The 17,768-nt window shown below is 38.1% G+C and overlaps 1 protein-coding gene across 1 annotated transcript; it reads left to right on the top strand.

The window, feature by feature from the left end:
* Positions 1 to 837: 837 nt before the first annotated feature.
* Positions 838 to 13,818, top strand: IFNAR1 (interferon alpha and beta receptor subunit 1). Its single transcript, XM_082303939.1, has 9 exons — positions 838 to 973; positions 1,689 to 1,846; positions 2,916 to 3,063; positions 4,003 to 4,117; positions 4,993 to 5,195; positions 6,413 to 6,567; positions 7,407 to 7,560; positions 10,620 to 10,774; positions 12,229 to 13,818. Exons 1-9 carry the CDS (start codon positions 955 to 957, stop codon positions 12,454 to 12,456), a joined length of 1,335 nt encoding a protein of 444 aa, XP_082160065.1. The 5' UTR covers positions 838 to 954; the 3' UTR covers positions 12,457 to 13,818.
* Positions 13,819 to 17,768: the final 3,950 nt, after the last annotated feature.

The following is a 17,768-nucleotide window of genomic DNA, read 5'->3' as shown; positions in this document are numbered from 1 at the left end:
ATAGCTCGCCTTCTTCAATATGTAGATGAGAAACCACTGCTTTGAAAATAGTTTCATTTTAAAAACATAATACTGGTCTGAAAGATAAGATAGGAGTTGAGGATAAACAATTACTACCTCAGGTCTGTGCCTCTCTTTTTTTCTTTTTGGTTTTTTTTTTTTTGATCAGGACATTTTTAATCTCTAAATGAAATGTGTCTTTCTTAAATGAGGTATGGATGTCTGTTAACTCACAAGAAAAACAGCTTCTGTAAAGCTAATTATTCCAACACTTATTACTGAACTCCAGTTTTCTCCTCCGTGTTTTTCTTTTCCCCTAATCTACATTCCTTACTAATGTTGGAATTGGGTTTTTTTGCTGCTTTTGTGCTCTTTTAAGCACTTCTTGCCATCAAGACTTTTAAATTTCTTCCAGTGAATTATAAAATCATTGCCAGACTAGGATCGTGTACGAAGGATGTAATTCTGGAGTTTGGCAGTTCTTTGATGCTGTTTTCTGACACTGTGTGTTTACATGGTGAATAAAGCAAACTGGTATCAGACTTTGTAGACTGATAGTTAACCTTTGGTAATAAGGCTAAACTAATAAATTAATAGATTAAATTAATGAACTAAATGACAATATGAATTCCAGGGTAACTAAGCAGATAACACTGATTACACTGGTGCTAGTGATAAAACAGCATGAAATGGTGTGACATTTATTAGCATTAAGAAGAAAAAAGAATCTCAAGACCTAAATTGTGAATTGGTTTTATTTTGGGGGCGTTTTCTTACAGGTTTGAAGATTCTGAGACAAATGAAGTAGAATGGAAGGAGTTGTCTGGGTGTCAAAATGTTACTTCCCTGGAATGTGACTTTTCCTCAGCAATAACCAAATACTATGATACACATCATGTGCGTATAAGGGCTGAAAGAAAGGAAGAAGTGTCTCCATGGTCTAGCATTTTTGAAATGATTCCGTATTTTACAGGTATGAGCTCCATGTACACTGTAACATTTTTAGTTAAATGTTCTTCAGTACATTATTGTGGAAAAAATGCGTGTGGTTTCCATTGCTCATAACAACAGGAGCTAGTGGTTTTCTCAACTTTAATATAATGTAAGGTATTTGCAGGTCACGGAATGTTATGATTCTCTCCTTTCTGGAAAGGGGAAAGTATTATAAGTGATGCTGTTTTTCTGACAGAATTTTCTATCACTCTGTATTATTCTAGATTTCAGAAAAATCCTTTTTGACAGTGGACTTTTCTGGAAGTTTTCTTCTAACCTTGTGACTTTTCAGTAGTTAGTGTAGTATGGTACTGAAGCCTTCCATCAATGCTGGATTGATTTGTTTGAGCTAGGTTTCTTGCCTTGCATGTTTTACAATAACTTATACTGACTTTCACTGCAGATTCTGGAAAACATTCACTAGTAATATTGCATTTTAATTCTACTGTTTTTAGAACCAGGTAACGGTGTTTGGTTGTTAGGTTAGATTTCTATTAGATACAGATTTCTTATTCATGAAAACTAAGATCCTATAGGCAATTACTGTGATCTTGTTACTGCCTCAAAAGAATTAAAAATAAGATACTGTAGGCAGTTACTGTGGTTTTAGTAATGTAAATTACTTCCTTGGTGTTTTTTCTTTACATAGTCATGCTTGATTTCCCCCACCCCACCCCCCCCGTTAATATTTGCAGCTCAGATTGGTCCACCAGGAATAGAGTTGCAGTCCACAAATGGAGTCATAAAAATTAAGGTTTCTCCTCCAGAAGCAAATCAGGTCCAAAAAATGTGGATAGCTGATCTACGTTTTAAATATAATCTGGTTATCTGGGAAAATTCGTCAAATGCAGAGGTATGATCACTTTTTTTTTACCTTTTTAACCTTAACATAACTGTCAGAGATGTACTTTAATTGCTTCATGCTCTAAAATGGAATTGTTTAATTATGTAATGCTGTATAACTGTTGCTATGCAGTTTAAAAGTCGGGAGGGGGTGTTTTCTTGCTTTTTTTGTTTTGTTTTTACTAGAGGATTGTATTAAATATTTTGTGATAAGAGTTTGTCTCTCTGTTAAATGCTGGAGCCACTGCTGGAGTTCAAGGCAGTGGGAAGAAGCATTTACAGTAAGGCATAGGTAGAGGGGAGGGAAGAGGTAAGAGGCTAACTTGATCTTGCTGAGACCATACAGCTCGACTACAGCTCTCAGTACACTGTCTGGTGTCATTAACTAAGTTCTTTGTTTTTATACTGTAGGCTGGGGTTTCTTAGGGATTCTTTTGAGGTCTTGTAATGGTGAACTAGTTTCCAAGCCATAATGTGCGTCTTGCACAGCAGATATAGCTCTCTTGTAAAGACCAAGGTAGAAATACTTTCTTTTTTATCCTTTTAGGGGAATGGGTGCCAGCTAGGTTAGGGCAGGAATTGAAGCACTATCTGTGTTCATTTGGAAAACCTAGTCATAGTCATTACACATCAAAGGGGGGAAAAAAGCTTTAAGTACAAGCTGTGTACAAAGGTCAGTCACTGAAAAGTCTGGTAAACCAAAAGCAGGGAGGTAGCCGGAGGGGGAGTGTTCATTCAATGAATTGAGGGACGGAAGTGTACTATTTCTCTTCTGAGTATCTGTCTGAATATTTGCGTGGTGAGTTGTGTCATGCAGAGAAGTGTCACAATCCCTCCCGACTTTCATGTGTTAAAGGAGCACGACATGTTCCTTCCTCTCAATCACGTGGCTAAGTTGGAAACTTCCCTTTAGCATTTGTTCAGCTCATATATTGTCCTTCATTCCCTATGTTAGCGTTTTTGATGGCATATTATATAAATGGGCTGAAACATGGGGAAGAAAAAAGATACTTTTAAAAAAATCAGCTCATCAGGAAGAACAGTTATCTTCATATGGTGTTTGCAATTGTTTCTTACAGTTCAGAAGTCAAAGTATTTTTCCTACTCACGTAATTGATGATCTTGCACCAGACACTACCTACTGTTTGAAAGTTCAAGCAACTCTTCCTTTGGACCTTCAAGAAGGCTTGTTCAGTCCCATTCGTTGTGTAAAAACTACCCGTAAAGGTACAGAGTAAAATCGTTTTATCTTAAAATGATTACTCAAGTTTAAACTGTTGGAAAGTAAATTGTTCTAAAGCAATAGAAATACGCAGAAGTGCCAAGTTCCTACTAATTTTGGCATAACAGCAATCTTGACAGTTATGTGCATTTTCTATTTTAAATCAATATAAAATATGTCACCTATCAATATTAGAGTTTTAGTAGTACAAAAAGGTTTTTGCTCCAAGGCAAATTTTGTCCATTAATTTGGATTGCAAAAACTACTTCCTGTATTTTGGAAAACAATATTTTTGAATTAGTGACTTTTGAATCAGGAGGAAACAGATGGGTATGTAGGCAAAAGAAAAGCCTTTTGTATACTTGGCACTAAAAGAATGCATATAAAGTTGAGCTAAGCTTAAAAAAATACTGGTTTTATGCAAGCCCTGGTGAATTTATTATTACAGATTCTGAAGAATGGCTTAGTGGCATTTTGCCACCAGTTGCTTGTTTTGCATGTCTAAATTTAAATTCTTTTGTGTGCTGTTCAGGTGTCAGTTTAAGTACTTTTAAATGTTTATTTTGGGGAAAAAAATAACAGTGTGGGAATGTAGAAAGTCAAACATAGATTGAACAGATGCTACATCAAAATTATTTTGTTTATGCATGTGTATTTTACACAGTTTTCTCATGGAGTTATTGCTGAACCCGTTTATTTCTACTAATCTCAACGTTTCTGTACTTTTTCTGACTTGATTTTTAACTTTTTTTTTTACTAAAGGTTTAATATGCTGTATATATCACAGACTTTGATTTGTCATCTTTATAATGAAAACAATTTCTTTTTTAATTATTGAAAGTGCACCATGACCATTTACATGAAAAATGCCCATTCAGTGAGAAATTGCTGTACATAACATAAAGCTTTTCAGTAACTGTGGGTTTCTTTTTCATTTTGAGCAGTGAATGACCTACTCTGTGCAACAAATGTGAGCATTTTTGCTTTGAATATGAAATTTCATCTGCATTGGAATACTCAGTATAAACAACATGTGAGCTACAATGTACAGTATCTCATGTGAGTTAAATAATTTCCATATCTGTGTTTAAACAGGTTACGTCATTTTAAATGCCATCCATTGTATTTTGCAAATAGTTATTAGAAGTTGAAGTGAAATACTTAGCAAAAGTGGCTTAATGTATTCATTGGAACCTCATCTGGACATAGTGTGGCGCTTTTAGCATTGCATATAGGATTGCATATAACATCATATCCTAGAATTTCAGGCTACTGGGCTTCTTTTAAGAATGTTAAATACCTGATGGAATAGACTACTAAATACATGCTAAGTAATATTTAAAAGATGTGAAGTTTGCATTGTTTTCTATCTTTTTGAATATGAAGAAATTAGATGACTAGAAGTGAGCAAAAATGCAGGTGTTCAAGGTTTCAATTGTCAACATCTTTGATTACTTCTGGTCAGATCCCAACGTGGGGAAAAACCCCATCATGTCTATAAACCTGTATCTTAATATCCAGTTGTTGCACAAATATTGTGGTCAGCATCGAAGAGAAGAGATACCTCTAGCATTCTTTTGGAATTCCTTTGGCATGACAGAAAAATAATCGACTTAATAGAACTGCATGAAAAATCTTATACTTGGATTTTAAAAATTTCTAAAACTGATATATAATATATTATAATATATATATAATATATTATATATAATTTTATTGAGGCTTTATTAAAGCACTAATTTGTATTTCCTGATCCAGTTAACATCACTGTTTCAGTTATAAATGAAAAAACAGTATTTTAAATATGAGAAATTTCTAAGAGGCCTATTCTTCCAAAAATAAACCCTATGTAGCACAAGCGGACATGTTTTTTTTGGGTTTTTTTTGAGAGTTCAAGGACCTCACATCAAAAACTATTAAAATATCTCTTGCAGTGGATATCTAAAGAAACTTCATGATGATTACTCAGTGAAGTGGCTCAATGTACCTGGATGTGAAAACATCACTGATACACAATGCAATTTCTCATCTATCATCACTACTACTTCTGGATTTTATTATCTCCGTGTGCAGGCCATGAATGAATATAATAAATCATGTTTGTCTCATGAAGTAAAAGTAGATCCTCTGATAACAAGTAAGCAAATGTGTTTTCTTAAATTTACATTTCTAAACAAACTTGTACCTATTGCTATTATTTGCAAAAAGAAACCGGCTAGATTAATGAAACTGAATGTATAGTTCCCCTACAGAAACTGTGTTGGGAATCCTGGCCTCATCAAGTTAAACAGGAGTTTTTCCATGGTCTCCTCGATTCAGCACAGCCCATATTTCACTATATTTAGAATCGTATCATTTGCTTTACAAAATTAAACCACAAAGCATTAATATAGCATTTTATAATCTTGCTGTATACTGCATTGATCACTGTGTGAGATTTTACTAGAAATATACCTAGTCTGACTCTTGCCATTGACAGGGAGCACTTCTTGATGCCAAAGTCAAATAATTTTGGAATCCACTGCTTCTATTTTCTTGCGCATCTACTCTCATCTCCTCCTTCCCTCTACCGCTGCACAGTGCACCCCTGAATTTTGTGCTGAAGCAGTATTACATTGACATACAACCCTGAAGAGCTTCATGAAAAAGCAGTCTTAAATGATAGTGACGTGTAATTCAAAAATATGTCACACTCTGCAGAGTGAAATTGCTATAATTTTTAATCTTTGTTGCACTTTTTAGATTTTGTGAGAAATGTGACCTTACTAAAGCGTTTGACTTCAAAAAAGTTATCAATCATAAACGTCAAGAAATGTTTACCTAATATATAGGGGAATATTCCATTGCCTTCCATATTGAAGATGGAATCAATAACTATTCTATATGTCAGCTTTCCCTTGTCTAAGCTCTTGGTAATTAGATAATTCTTTAATAAGATAATGGTGACCTAGGTAAATAATTCAACAGAAGAAAACAAACTGTAATGCTTCTCACTTTTCAACTATGCTATAACTGTGAAAGAGGGTATATGCGAAAAAGGGGGCCCATATCCTGCTGAGATTAAGCAGTGTTCAGTAGCGTCACTTTGACTGGCACAGAGTTTATCCCACCATCTGTGTATTTTATGTCACTGAAACTTGCAGAAGCAACATATGAATGTGGAAAGAAGAAAATAATTGAAATATTTCTCAGGACTTGAGATTCTGAATAAAGCTATTAGTCAAGTTGGACTTTTAAGTATATGTTTCTTAAAAATTGTCATAGATTAAATTACAGTATCTTATGCAATATTTTTAATTGTATTCTTTCAGTCTTATTTTTAATCTTTTTTTTTTTTTTTTTAAATGTCTTCAGATGAAATTGGCCCTCCTGGTGTAAAGGTGGACATCAGTGATGTTTTGCTCCATATCCAGATTTCTCCTCCAGGAGGATCTGAGGGTGAAGTCATGACAGACCATTATGACTTGTCTTACCGAGTTCTGTATTGGAAGAATTCATCACATAATGAGGTATGAACTAGTGAAATACTTAAAACAGTATATAAAACTTGTTACGACTTAAATACTGAATTTGAGGTCTCCTCAAGAAGCTTATTTTCAAAAGAGGCACATACATGGTGTATCAATCATGCAATCAATTTAGTTTGTTTTGGTTTGGTTGTTTTTTTTTCTGAAAGACTCTCTTAAATATCTGGTCAAGATGACTTTTATCACAAAGTAATTGAGATTTTAATCTTTTTCCATTGATGTGGCTATATGTAATGATTTGCAGAATTGCACTGAGTTTTGTACAAGCTGCTAAATGGCTCGCTTTTGAATAGAAGTTGTAGGGTTCTTGCAGTGCTGTCTTTCTTATGGTATGACTCTGCGCACTGTCTTAATGCAGCTTCTGGCCCCTCAAATTCTTTTCTTCCTGTATTTGCAGTTTTATAGCTATATGTATCATAAAACAATGAAGTCTTGCACGCTTTTAGCTCATGTGTTAATGGATCTTTCAATATTGTTTAAATGCTTCTTACAGTAAAATATTTTAAAGTAATCAGTAAACGTGCATGTGTAAATGCGTGGAAGAAGAGAAGAAAACAAACTGCAACAGGAAGAAGTTTCCTTTTGCACACAGCTTTGAACTGTAAAATTTCAGTATGGTGAAAGCAGTTTGTTCTTGCCGATAAGTGTGTCCTGAATGTGTCTGCTTAGGAGAGAGTTGTGTGGTTTCTTTTATTTAATCTAAGTGCAGAACGGTGCCTAACTTCTTACGGAATTACTTCTTCATCAGAGGCCAAAATTCTAATCTGAGTGACTCTTGTACTATTTATGGGCGTCTTATTCTTCCAATTTTTCTTTTTCAGGAGAAAATCAAAATGAAAGAGATAAAACAGACAATAGGGACAGTCGCCGATCTAACACCCTCAACTTTGTACTGTGTAAAAGTACAAGCGTTCTCAGAAGTTTACAACAAAAGCGGTCGTTACAGCAAAGAGGAATGCATCAGAACACCTGGAGGTAGGAAGAGCTTGGGAATTGTTACACCTCTGGAAATGAAATTGTTAACCCTTCATAGACTTTGCAGGTCTCACTAGTTAAAAGATATTTGCAGCATGACCTAATGGCCTTGCAGAGTCAGCACCTAGTTGGGCAGGGATCTGTATCAGCAGTCTGTCACTTTGCTGCTGTGTGTTCTCTCCTATAGCTGAACTAATAAACTGCTTCTGTTCTGACCTGATCAAAATTACATTCTGGTTATTCCACGACACAACTCAGTTTAGAAATTATCTCGGATTAATAACTGTAATCATTGTGAATTAAACTCAGGTCTGTACAATGACTTGTTAATAGGCAAGCTTTGATTTCCAGTACTTTCAAGATATTTTTAGGAGGGTGCAAGGAATCACTAAATGCTATGTTTTCAAGAGTATTTTATTCTTGAAATTGTCTTAATTCTTCTGTGAATGAATTAAATTTTCAAAAATCCTGTGCTAAAGTGTGAGGAGCCAAATCAGCAGGCTCATTATAGCTGAAAGCTCACCTTTGTGCAAAATGAGAATACATTTGTAGATGGATTACACTCAGAAGATAAATTCAACAGATAACCTGCTCTTAATTTGTCCAATTATCTTCTATTAACAGGCTGTAACACTAGAAAAATTACTAAATATCCAAACTGACTTAAAGCTAAGAAAATGTAATAATAGTAATGATACTTTCTCACATCTTAAGCTCTTAGGATTCATTTATATTGGAGTCCTTGCTGCTTTGTCTTTATCAAGCCTTAAAAAGAAACAAATGTTACTTCTTTTACCTTCATAAGAGAAATTCTTTAATCTATTTTACTAGTTAGTTATTAGTCTTCCCCGTATCAGTCTATTATAATGAGCCTATTTAAGACCAAGCAATACATTCAAGACTCTATACAGAGAGATGCAGTCATACAGATCATGTCCTGTACTTCCCATACATTCTTATATCCCAGTGTGGAAATCTTTAAGTCTTTGATCGTTAGTACTAACTGGAAATAGAGATAAAAAGACCAGATTGTCTCATCTTGATTGTTTGTAGAGTGTCTCCTGGTATGTATTTATTTTAGCATGTTCAAACTCGCTTCAGTTTGTTTGTTTGTTAGAGCTAGTGCCAGAGAATATGTTGCAAAGCAGAAGAGTTGAGGGGAGAAGGAAGCTTGCAACGCTTTTGAACTTAAGCACTGAATAGCTTATGACTATACAGATAAGAGGTTTCTTTGACTACAATATTTTACTGTCAAAAGCTGGATTCTGTCATGTAAACTCCTTCTACCATAACGTCCTAACCTTAAGTCCTGGAACTGAGCCTAACCTCTTAGAAGGTTTTCCACAGTTCCTGGGTTAATACAGGAATGTGGGACCATAGACTCAGAATGGTTTGGGTTGGAAGGGACCTTCAAAGATCATCTAGTCCAACCATGCCTGCCATGGGCAGTGACATCTTTCACAGATCTTTCAAGATCAGGTTGCTCAAAGCCCCATCCAACCTGATCTTGAACACTTCCAGTGATGGGGCACCCACAACTTCTCTGGGCAACCTGTTCCAGTGTTTCACCACCCTCATCGTAAAGAATTTCTTCCTTATGTCCAATCTAAACCTACTCTCTTTCAGTTTAAAACTGTTGCCCCTAGTCCTGTCACTACAGGCCTTGGTAAAAAGTCTTTCTCCATCTTTCTTATAAGCCCCTTTCATATATTGAAAGGCTGCAACAAGGTCTCCCCAGAGTCTTAGCTTCTCCAGGCTGAACAACCCCAATTCTCTCGGCCTTTCTTCCTAGGAGAGGTGTTCCAACCCTCTGACCATTTTTGTGGCCCTCCTCTGGACCTGCTGTAACAGGTCCATGTCTGTCTTGTGCTGGAGGCCCAAGAACTGAACACGTTACTCCAGGTAGGGTCTCGTGAGAGCAGAGTAGAGGGGCAGAATTGCCTCCCTCCACCTGCTGGCCACGCTTCTTTTGATGCAGCCAAGGATATGATTTGCTTTCTGAGCTGCAAGTGCACATTGCTGACTCATGTCCCGTTTTTCATCCACCAGTATCCCCAAGTCCTTCTCGGCAGGGCTGCTCTCAATCCCTTCATCCCCTAGTCTGTATTGATACCTGGGGTTGCCCCAACCCAGGTCCAGGACCTTGCACTTGGCCTTGTTGAACCTCATGAGGTTCACATGGCCCCACTCCTCAAGCCTGCCAGGGTGCCTCTGGATGGTGTCCCTTCCCTCAAGCTAATCAACTGCACCACTCAGCTTGGCATCATCAAGTTGATGACACCACGTTTGAGCACTGAAGTGAAATTCTTCTCTCCTTTCTATACTGACAAAGTAAAATCTTGTGCTGAGCTGATGTCTAGACTACCAGTGTAGAAAATAACTGGAGTAGCCTTAGGATTGATTTCTTCTCAGACAAGCATCTGAAAGAAATAGATGCTCACTGTGTTGTAGTCATCTGAAGCTTACAATTGGAGTTCCTCTCCTGTCCAAGAAACCATTTGGATGCTTTTTGGGCCCCTGAAGACCCTGCAAGTCTAGGCACTCTAATCATTTCCTGGCTAAATAACCATGGGCCAGCTTCATTGTAGTAATTGCCCATTCTTACTCCATCGCCCATGGGAATTCTTACTCCTGTATCTCTGCCTTTTTAAAGGAGAGAGCTCTATCAATTACATATTATGTTCCTTGGGGCTGGACCCTGTGCGCAAGCCGTAGCGCAGACATGCGTCAAGTGCTTCATGGTAGCTGTCTACATGCAGCCTTTTTGTCATGCTGTCAAATACTGACATGTAACCGGGAATAACTGGATCTTGGTTCTGATCCTGTCTGCAGATGCCTGTGTTCTTACATTGGATAAGTATTTTGTGCTGTGTTTTTAACAAAATTATCTAAGATGTTGGAATGGCATAATTTTTGTAATGATCATCGTGGCTGGGTATACTACTGTAGAAGTGTGAAATTTTGTGATAAACACTGTAGCAGATCTGGAGATAATTTGTTCTTTAATCTTTGTAGTTTATGAATACCTAGACTGAATGTTTTTTATTCACTTTTTTTAGATAAAGTCTTACCTCTGATCATCTTAGCAACATTTGTAACTGCCCTGTTTGCTGTCTTGCTTGTGGCTACACCACTTACTTTTGTCCTGTATCAAGCCTACAATAAAATCAAATACGTGTTCTTTCCATCATGCCAGCCTCCTTTGAACATAGAGGTAAGATGAGACGTATTTTTCTCATTCATTAAGCGGACGTATTTTTAGATAAATGAACAGAAAATATTATGAAAAAGTGTTTGTCTGTTATCCTGTGGTCTTATGGGTATGCCAAGACTAATTGTATAGGTTTTAACAAAGTGCAGGAATTCCTATGGAAAAAATGAGTAGTATCAATTTCTAGAATTCTGCTATTAGCAAATATTTTAACTTTTATGTTTTTTCTTCTATCTGTGCAAAAGTGTTGCTAATGATCCTTCATTGCAGAGAGTGTGCATGTCTACCCAATGTGATAATGTACTTCTGCCCTGCTATGTGAGACCAGAAATGTTTTCCCATTGTGTTACTGGAAGAGCATGCTCTAGCCTTTTTGCCATCTTTCAAAACTCAGAGGAGGTGAAAATGCAAGCCCAGTCTTTAAATGAAATTTTAGCGTAGCAGGCAGCACGTGTTTCTACCATCTCCTGTCCTAGCAGCCTGGGTGTTCTCTAAAAGGGCAGATGATGTCCAATTTCCAGCTCAGCTTGGCACAGGTAGTACTTAGGAGGGATCCTGTTCTGGAATGAACAGGGCAACTCGTAAGTGTAGGTGTATTTTGAAACGTAGCAAGAACTGCTTTTCACTGTGCTTTCTTCTGTGTCTCAGAGCATTGATGTTGAGCAGCGTGTGGCCTTCCTAACATGTGTCATCATCTCACTGAAGCTCCTAGGATATGTAGTATACAAAGCTTTTTTTAGTAAAGTTGTAATTTAAAACCAGTCTCATAGTTTACAAGGGCTAATCTGAATTTAATTTATTTGTAAGGTAGCATTTTAGCTGGTTTGTTCAGTAGAATACTGGTAACGTAATTAATGCAATGCATTAATTGCATAATTAATGCAATATTTAGAACTTTTGTGATGGATTTGATATAAATGAGCAATTCGGAGAGTAGATTTAAAGCACGTAGGATAGACAGCAGTGCACTGTTGAGAGCTGTATAGGGCTTGGTATCCTGCTGCAGCAGCTCGCTTTCTCTTTCTTCTTTCAGACTTTGCTCTGTAACTGATAATGATTTGCAGACTTTGCAAACACACACTTGTCATTCCCGTGCTACCACATGATCTTGGAAAGTATTCGGAATTACGATTTTCCTTTAGTTCTTGTGTGGCCTCTTAAGGCTATAATCAATGAAATACTGCAATTATGTAGGTGATTGATAACTATGAGCATAGCAAAAGAGTTAAGATTAATGTTAGAGTCATTCTTTAGTGTTCATTTATATGAATGCAACTAAACTTCATCCTAACTTTGAGTTTGTGAACTTAGGGAAACAAATGGCATATTATAGGTAGAAAACCTCATGATGCTACTGAATAAACCAGATTTGTACAGCTGTGGTGTTAAGTGGAATCATTATTTAGGTATTATGTGTGAATGTTCATCTCTTTCTTTTCTGCTTCTCTTTTTTGCAGGGTTTTGGAGGACAGCTCTTTAGCAGTCCCTATCTGTCAACTACAGAAGAACCAATAGAAAATTGTTCTATAATTGAGACTATCATCACAGAAGAAGTAAATCAAATTGATTTTAAAGACTACAAACATTCTAAACAGAGCAGTCTAGATTCAGGAAATTATTCCAATGATGACAATACTTCAGGGAGCAAAACATCAGAAGAAATGCTAGACAAGGAAATAGTATAACTTGTCAGAAAATAAAATTCATATATGGGACTGGCAGCAAAATAAACACTTAAAACTTTTTTTTTATTATGAAAGTCGCAGCCTAAGGAAGACAGCGTGACTTTGGGATCTTTTTGTCTTCAGGTTTCCAAATCTGCGCTTTGTTAGTGGGAAGTTATATACCCTCTCTGCTGCGAGCTAACTGAAGTTATAACACAATTGACTCCTTGTCAAACCATGTCAAACTTTTCATCCTATGATAAAAAGAATGCCATCTGCTTAAAGAGGAGCAGATCTGTAGACTTTATATACTTGAACCTGATAACCTCAGCAAAAGCCTATGCTGTTCCACAAGAACAGTTTCTTGCTGTCTTAGAGGTTTGTTTTGAATGCCACTGTGTACTGTGACAGAAGCGTTAAATTCCAGTATTGAATCTTACAATGTTTACACAGGTAGAAGGGAGTTGATGCTGGATACAATTTTAAAGAACTTTTCTGACACTCTCTTCCAGCCCCCCTCAGGGGCAGTGCTTTTTGGCTCAGTGGGTCCAGAGCAAAAGATGTAAAGAGACCAACAGTAGCCTCAGTGAGGTGGCTCCTCTGAGCCTCCTTGAAGAATTCCTTGTGGCCACGGCTGCGGGATGCTCCCAGTGCCCACTTGCTTGTCCGTGTATCTGTGTCCCTGCATCAGGGTGCTCCTGTCTCACAGCACTCGGTAATCTGGCCATGTATGGGGAGGGGAAGCGGCAGGAAGGAGCTTTACTATAAAGAAAAATGTCATGGTGGAAGCTCTTTCTAAATAGAGCCTGGGTCAAATTGTTTTCACTGCATTTAGGATAAAAAAACCAAACATGTCTAAGCTAGATGTACACTGCAAGAAGAAACTAAAGAATACTGTTACTTTAAATGACAGGACATGTTAAGAGGCATATTCTTGACTAATGTTTTCCCCCATGGCTACGTAACCAGAAGTGTAAAATATTTACTTCTAACTGAATTGCATTTAGAAATGTGAATCCCTTAACAAGGAGGAAACTTATTTCTGTAATTAGAAGGACCCAAGTTGAATTTAGAAAATGCCTTTTAACAGAATGGTGAGGCTACTTGTTATGCAAAGCTTTTTCAGCTTAGTCTCGTTTTGCCAACACTTTTCTTTGTACACATTATAAGGATATGCTGCAATAATGTTTCAATTTGCATGAACTTTCTTCTGAAGTAATTTTTTAAAGTAGCTTATTTTTATGAAGAAATTGATTTAGAGTAAACCAGTAAACTGGTTTTGAGCTTCATGTGGGCTGTTTATTGTAACAAGCAACTGTTGGTGTTTATTTTTATTTTGAAGATGTGATCTAATTTTATAAATTTTATGTCCCTGTGTTCGTTGAGGAACATAATAAATTTTGCACATTTACTTCTTTATCCCTTTCTTGGTTCCATATATTTTTGATGCAGTGACATTGAAGCTACACCATGGATACTTAGGAAGTTCCCATGCGCGCTGGTTTTGGCTGGGGTAGAGTTAATTTTCTTCACAGTAGCTAGTATGGGGCTATGTTTTGCATTTGTGCTGGAAACAGTGTTGATGACACAGGGATGTTTTCGTTACTGCTGAGCAGTGCTGACACAGAGTCAAGGCCTTTTCTGCCGCTCCCCCCACCCCACCAGCGAGTGGGCTGGGGGTGCACGAGAAGCTGGGAGGGGACACGGCTGGGACAGCTGACCCCAACTGACCAAAGGGCTGCTCCGCACCATATGGCGTCATGCTCAGCATATAAAGCTGGGGGAAGAAGAAGGAAGGGGGGGACGTTCAGAGCGATGGCGTTTGTCTTCCCAAGTAACCGTTACATGCGATGGAGCCCTGCTCTCCTGGAGATGGCTGAACGCCTGCCTGCCCATGGGAAGTAGTGAATGAATTCCTTGGTTTGCTTTGCTTGCATGCGCGGCTTTTGCTTTGCCTATTAAACTGTCTTTATCTCAACCCATGAGTTTTCTTGCTTTTGCCCTTCTGATTCTCTCCTCCATCCCAGCGGGGGGGGAGTGAGCAAGCGGCTGGGTGGTGCTTAGTTCGAGGACATGGTTTAGTGGTGGGCTTGGCAGTGCTAGGTTAACGGTTGGACTCGATGATCTTAAGGGTCTTTTCCAACCTTAATGATTCTATGATTCTGTAGTCGCCGGCTGGGGTTAAACCACGACACCATGAGTTCAGTTATTGTCCTTCCTAGAAAACCCAATGTGAAGAATATCATATATAAATTTAATTAGGGCTTACGTTGGGAGTGTTGCGTGATTTAGACAAATCAGAAAGAAAGTACTAATTCATTTTCTGAATCGGGGCTTAAAATGAGAACACTGAACGTGAGCATTCCAGTCACTGTGGTCTTTGGTAAATAGCTTCTGTCTCTGAATTCTTCCGAGATGATACTTAAACAAGAGACGGTGTGAAGTTGTCTGGATTTGTGTGGTCTCTTCAGTATAATCTAAGTTTGCTGTGAGGATGCAACTCGTTTATGCAACTGTTCCTCTTAGTGAGTTATGCTGTAGCTGGCCTTCCTGCATGTTTTTTTCTCCCAGACATCTTCGATTTCAGTCTATTTTTCTTGTTTGTGACCTACAGTAGCGTTTGAGGATGTATTTTAATTTGGGGCATTGTCAAAAGTGAAGCTATTCTAAACACGTTTACTGAAGTAAGGTGTGGTGGGGTTTTGTGTTTTCCTTACTCATCCAGGGAATGTTTCATCTGATATTTCAGCACCTAACTGTGGGCGATTGTTCTGATAACTGTTTTCTGTGACACAAGGTTTTATTTGCCTCCTGGAATTTCAGCACTCTGCAAGAAAGCTATTTAACGTCTGATCTCAAATGATGGCAAAGCAGCCTACAGTGAATGTTTCTAAAATAGGCGGAATTCATAATTTGCAGGCAATCCACATTTTTTTTTTTCAGAATGTAGAACCAAATGAGCAGTAATTAATGTATACATCATACACTTGAAGTTTGGTTATAAGATGGGTTACAGAACATCTTGAATCAGTTCTGTTCAATGTTGCCAGAAGCAGCAAAACCAGAATGGTAAGATGGAAATACAATGTCTAATATTTAAACTGGAAAATTAAATACCTAAATTCCTAAATACCTGAGGCAATCTCATTCCGATAGGTTTCAGATATATCTAGAAATACTAGAAAAATAATTTGACAGAACTTTTACAGTTCACCTTCTAAGAGCAGTTTATTACAGCGCATAAAGGAACTTTGTTTAAATGTCTTTTTTCAATTTCCAGAGTCTTTCCAAAGAATAAGACCCTTGAAGTGTTTTTCTTTGTTCAAAATACTTCTAACAATAGAAAGCTAATCTTTATCGTGTGGTATGGAAGAAGTCTGAGGAGGAACTGTATTTGACTCTCTTCACTGAAATGATTCAGTGGGATGAGATGCAGCCCTGTGAATAATGGAATACTTTCAGTGGTAGAGTTGGATTTGTCAGTATTGATGGTAAAAATCACAAGTTAATCAAACCCAATGTTTTGGAAACTAGAAGCACTTAACCCATGTTGATATTGTGAAATATGTGTAATACGATCAATCAGCTTTAAGACTCGGTGTGGGGAGGGGCGATGACGCAGAAGTTTTCTCACATGGGATTGTTAGTTGAAAGGAAACCAGCATCTGGTAATGATTTTGCATATTGGGTGACTTTCCCATGACTTCTGCTTTTGGAATGGGTTTTGTTATTAGGATTGGGTTTATATGTATTATTTCAGAATCATATGCTTGGTGTTGAAACCTGGGTAAGAATGTACAGATAAAAATACAGTCAGCAGAGAATCCCTGGGGTGGTAAATCTTTACGGGATATTGGATCATTTTTGTAGGGATGCTTTACTGAACGATGATTGTGTGTGCAGTGCCATCAGTACTTGATTATACTTTGTACTGAAGTATTTGGCGTATTTCTAAGTGCTATGTACTGCTGTTTGACATCGAGACTTTATTTCAAAGAAAAAAAATCTGAAGATGCATGACGGTAGAATTATTCCTCACTTTACTAGGAATTTCAGTGTCTTTGGGGTAGGGGAAAGCAGAGGAGATCTGCAGAGGAGGAATTGCAGTAGATGGCTATGTTCTATTCTGCCTATCAGTACAAGGTTTTTTTGAATGCATGCCAGTGATGATGTTCACCTACGATGCAATTCATAGGTACGGTAGTACTTGGTAATGGATAATTTGATGTAAATGAAGAAATGTAGGTAAGTCTTGGGGCATAAATGCCTTTCTTAGAGATTGATGACTTCAATGATCTACCTCTCCTCAGCACTGGTGAGGCCACACCTGGAGCGCTGTGTCCAGTTCTGGGCTCCCCAGTACAAGAGAGGCATGGACGTGCTGGAGCGAGTCCAGCGAAGGGCCGTGAAGATGATGAAGGGACTGGAGCATCTCTCCTATGAGGGGACTGTTCAGCCTGGAGAAGAGAAGGCTCAGGGAGATCTTATCAATGTGTACAAACACCTGAAGTGCGGGTGCAAAGAGGACGGAGCCAGGCTCTTTTCAGTGGTGCCCAGCGGCAGGACCAGAGGCAATGGGCACAGACTGAAACACAGGTGGGTCCCTCTGAACATCAGGAAACACTTTTTCCATCGTGAGTGTGGCCGAGCACAGGCACAGGTTGCCCAGAGAGGCTGTGGAGCCTCCAGCCTTGGAGATATTCACAAGCCGTCTGGACACGGTCCTGGGCAGCCAGCTCTGGGTGGCCCTGCCTGAGCAGAGGGTTGGGCCAGCTGCCCTCCAGAGGTGCCTTCCAACCTCAGCTCTTCTCTGATTCTGTGATTCTCTCTTTTTGGATAGTCTCGCAAAACATTTAATATAGGAACTAAGCCACTTTTTGTTCTGTTCTTTTTTTCAGATGCTCTGCCAAGGCCCTATTAAAAGTATAATTGTAGCAAACTTCAAACCATGAGGTAGCTGATAAACAGCCACATTAAAATAATTAGTCTCAGTGCTGAGCAGTTAAACTTAAGCTAGAGGAATACCAGACCTGGCACGGTCCTCTTGACAATCACAGTTTGTTAGCGTTGCAGGTAAGCCTGGAAAATTTCTGACAGATAGGCTTGTGGCACTGAGAGATATTGTTTGGTAAATTTTTAAGGAAAAAGGTACTCTCGTTGCAGGTTGATAGTCATCAGAATACAATGAAAATTCTATGGCACTTAACTTGCGTTTCTTAACTGTCCACCTATCCCTCCCCCAAATTTCCCCATCCGTAGCACCCAATGAAGAAGTGTAGTGGTATGCTTTAAGAATCCCAAGGCATCAGAAGTGCCGCTTTTTGACAAATGGA

The sequence above is a fragment of the Platalea leucorodia genome (assembly GCF_965183815.1).
Source record: "Platalea leucorodia genome assembly, chromosome: 2".
NCBI lineage: Eukaryota > Metazoa > Chordata > Aves > Pelecaniformes > Threskiornithidae > Platalea > Platalea leucorodia.
Note: the sequence above shows the minus strand (reverse complement) of the source record. Positions and strands in the feature narration are given on the sequence as shown.

Excerpts from the sequence above, each read along its gene's own strand:
- IFNAR1 (XM_082303939.1), top strand. Across the intron at positions 1,847-2,915 it reads AAAATTCGTCAAATGCAGAG|TTCAGAAGTCAAAGTATTTT; the intron begins GTATGATCACTT and ends TGTTTCTTACAG. Across the intron at positions 5,196-6,412 it reads AGTAGATCCTCTGATAACAA|ATGAAATTGGCCCTCCTGGT; the intron begins GTAAGCAAATGT and ends AAATGTCTTCAG.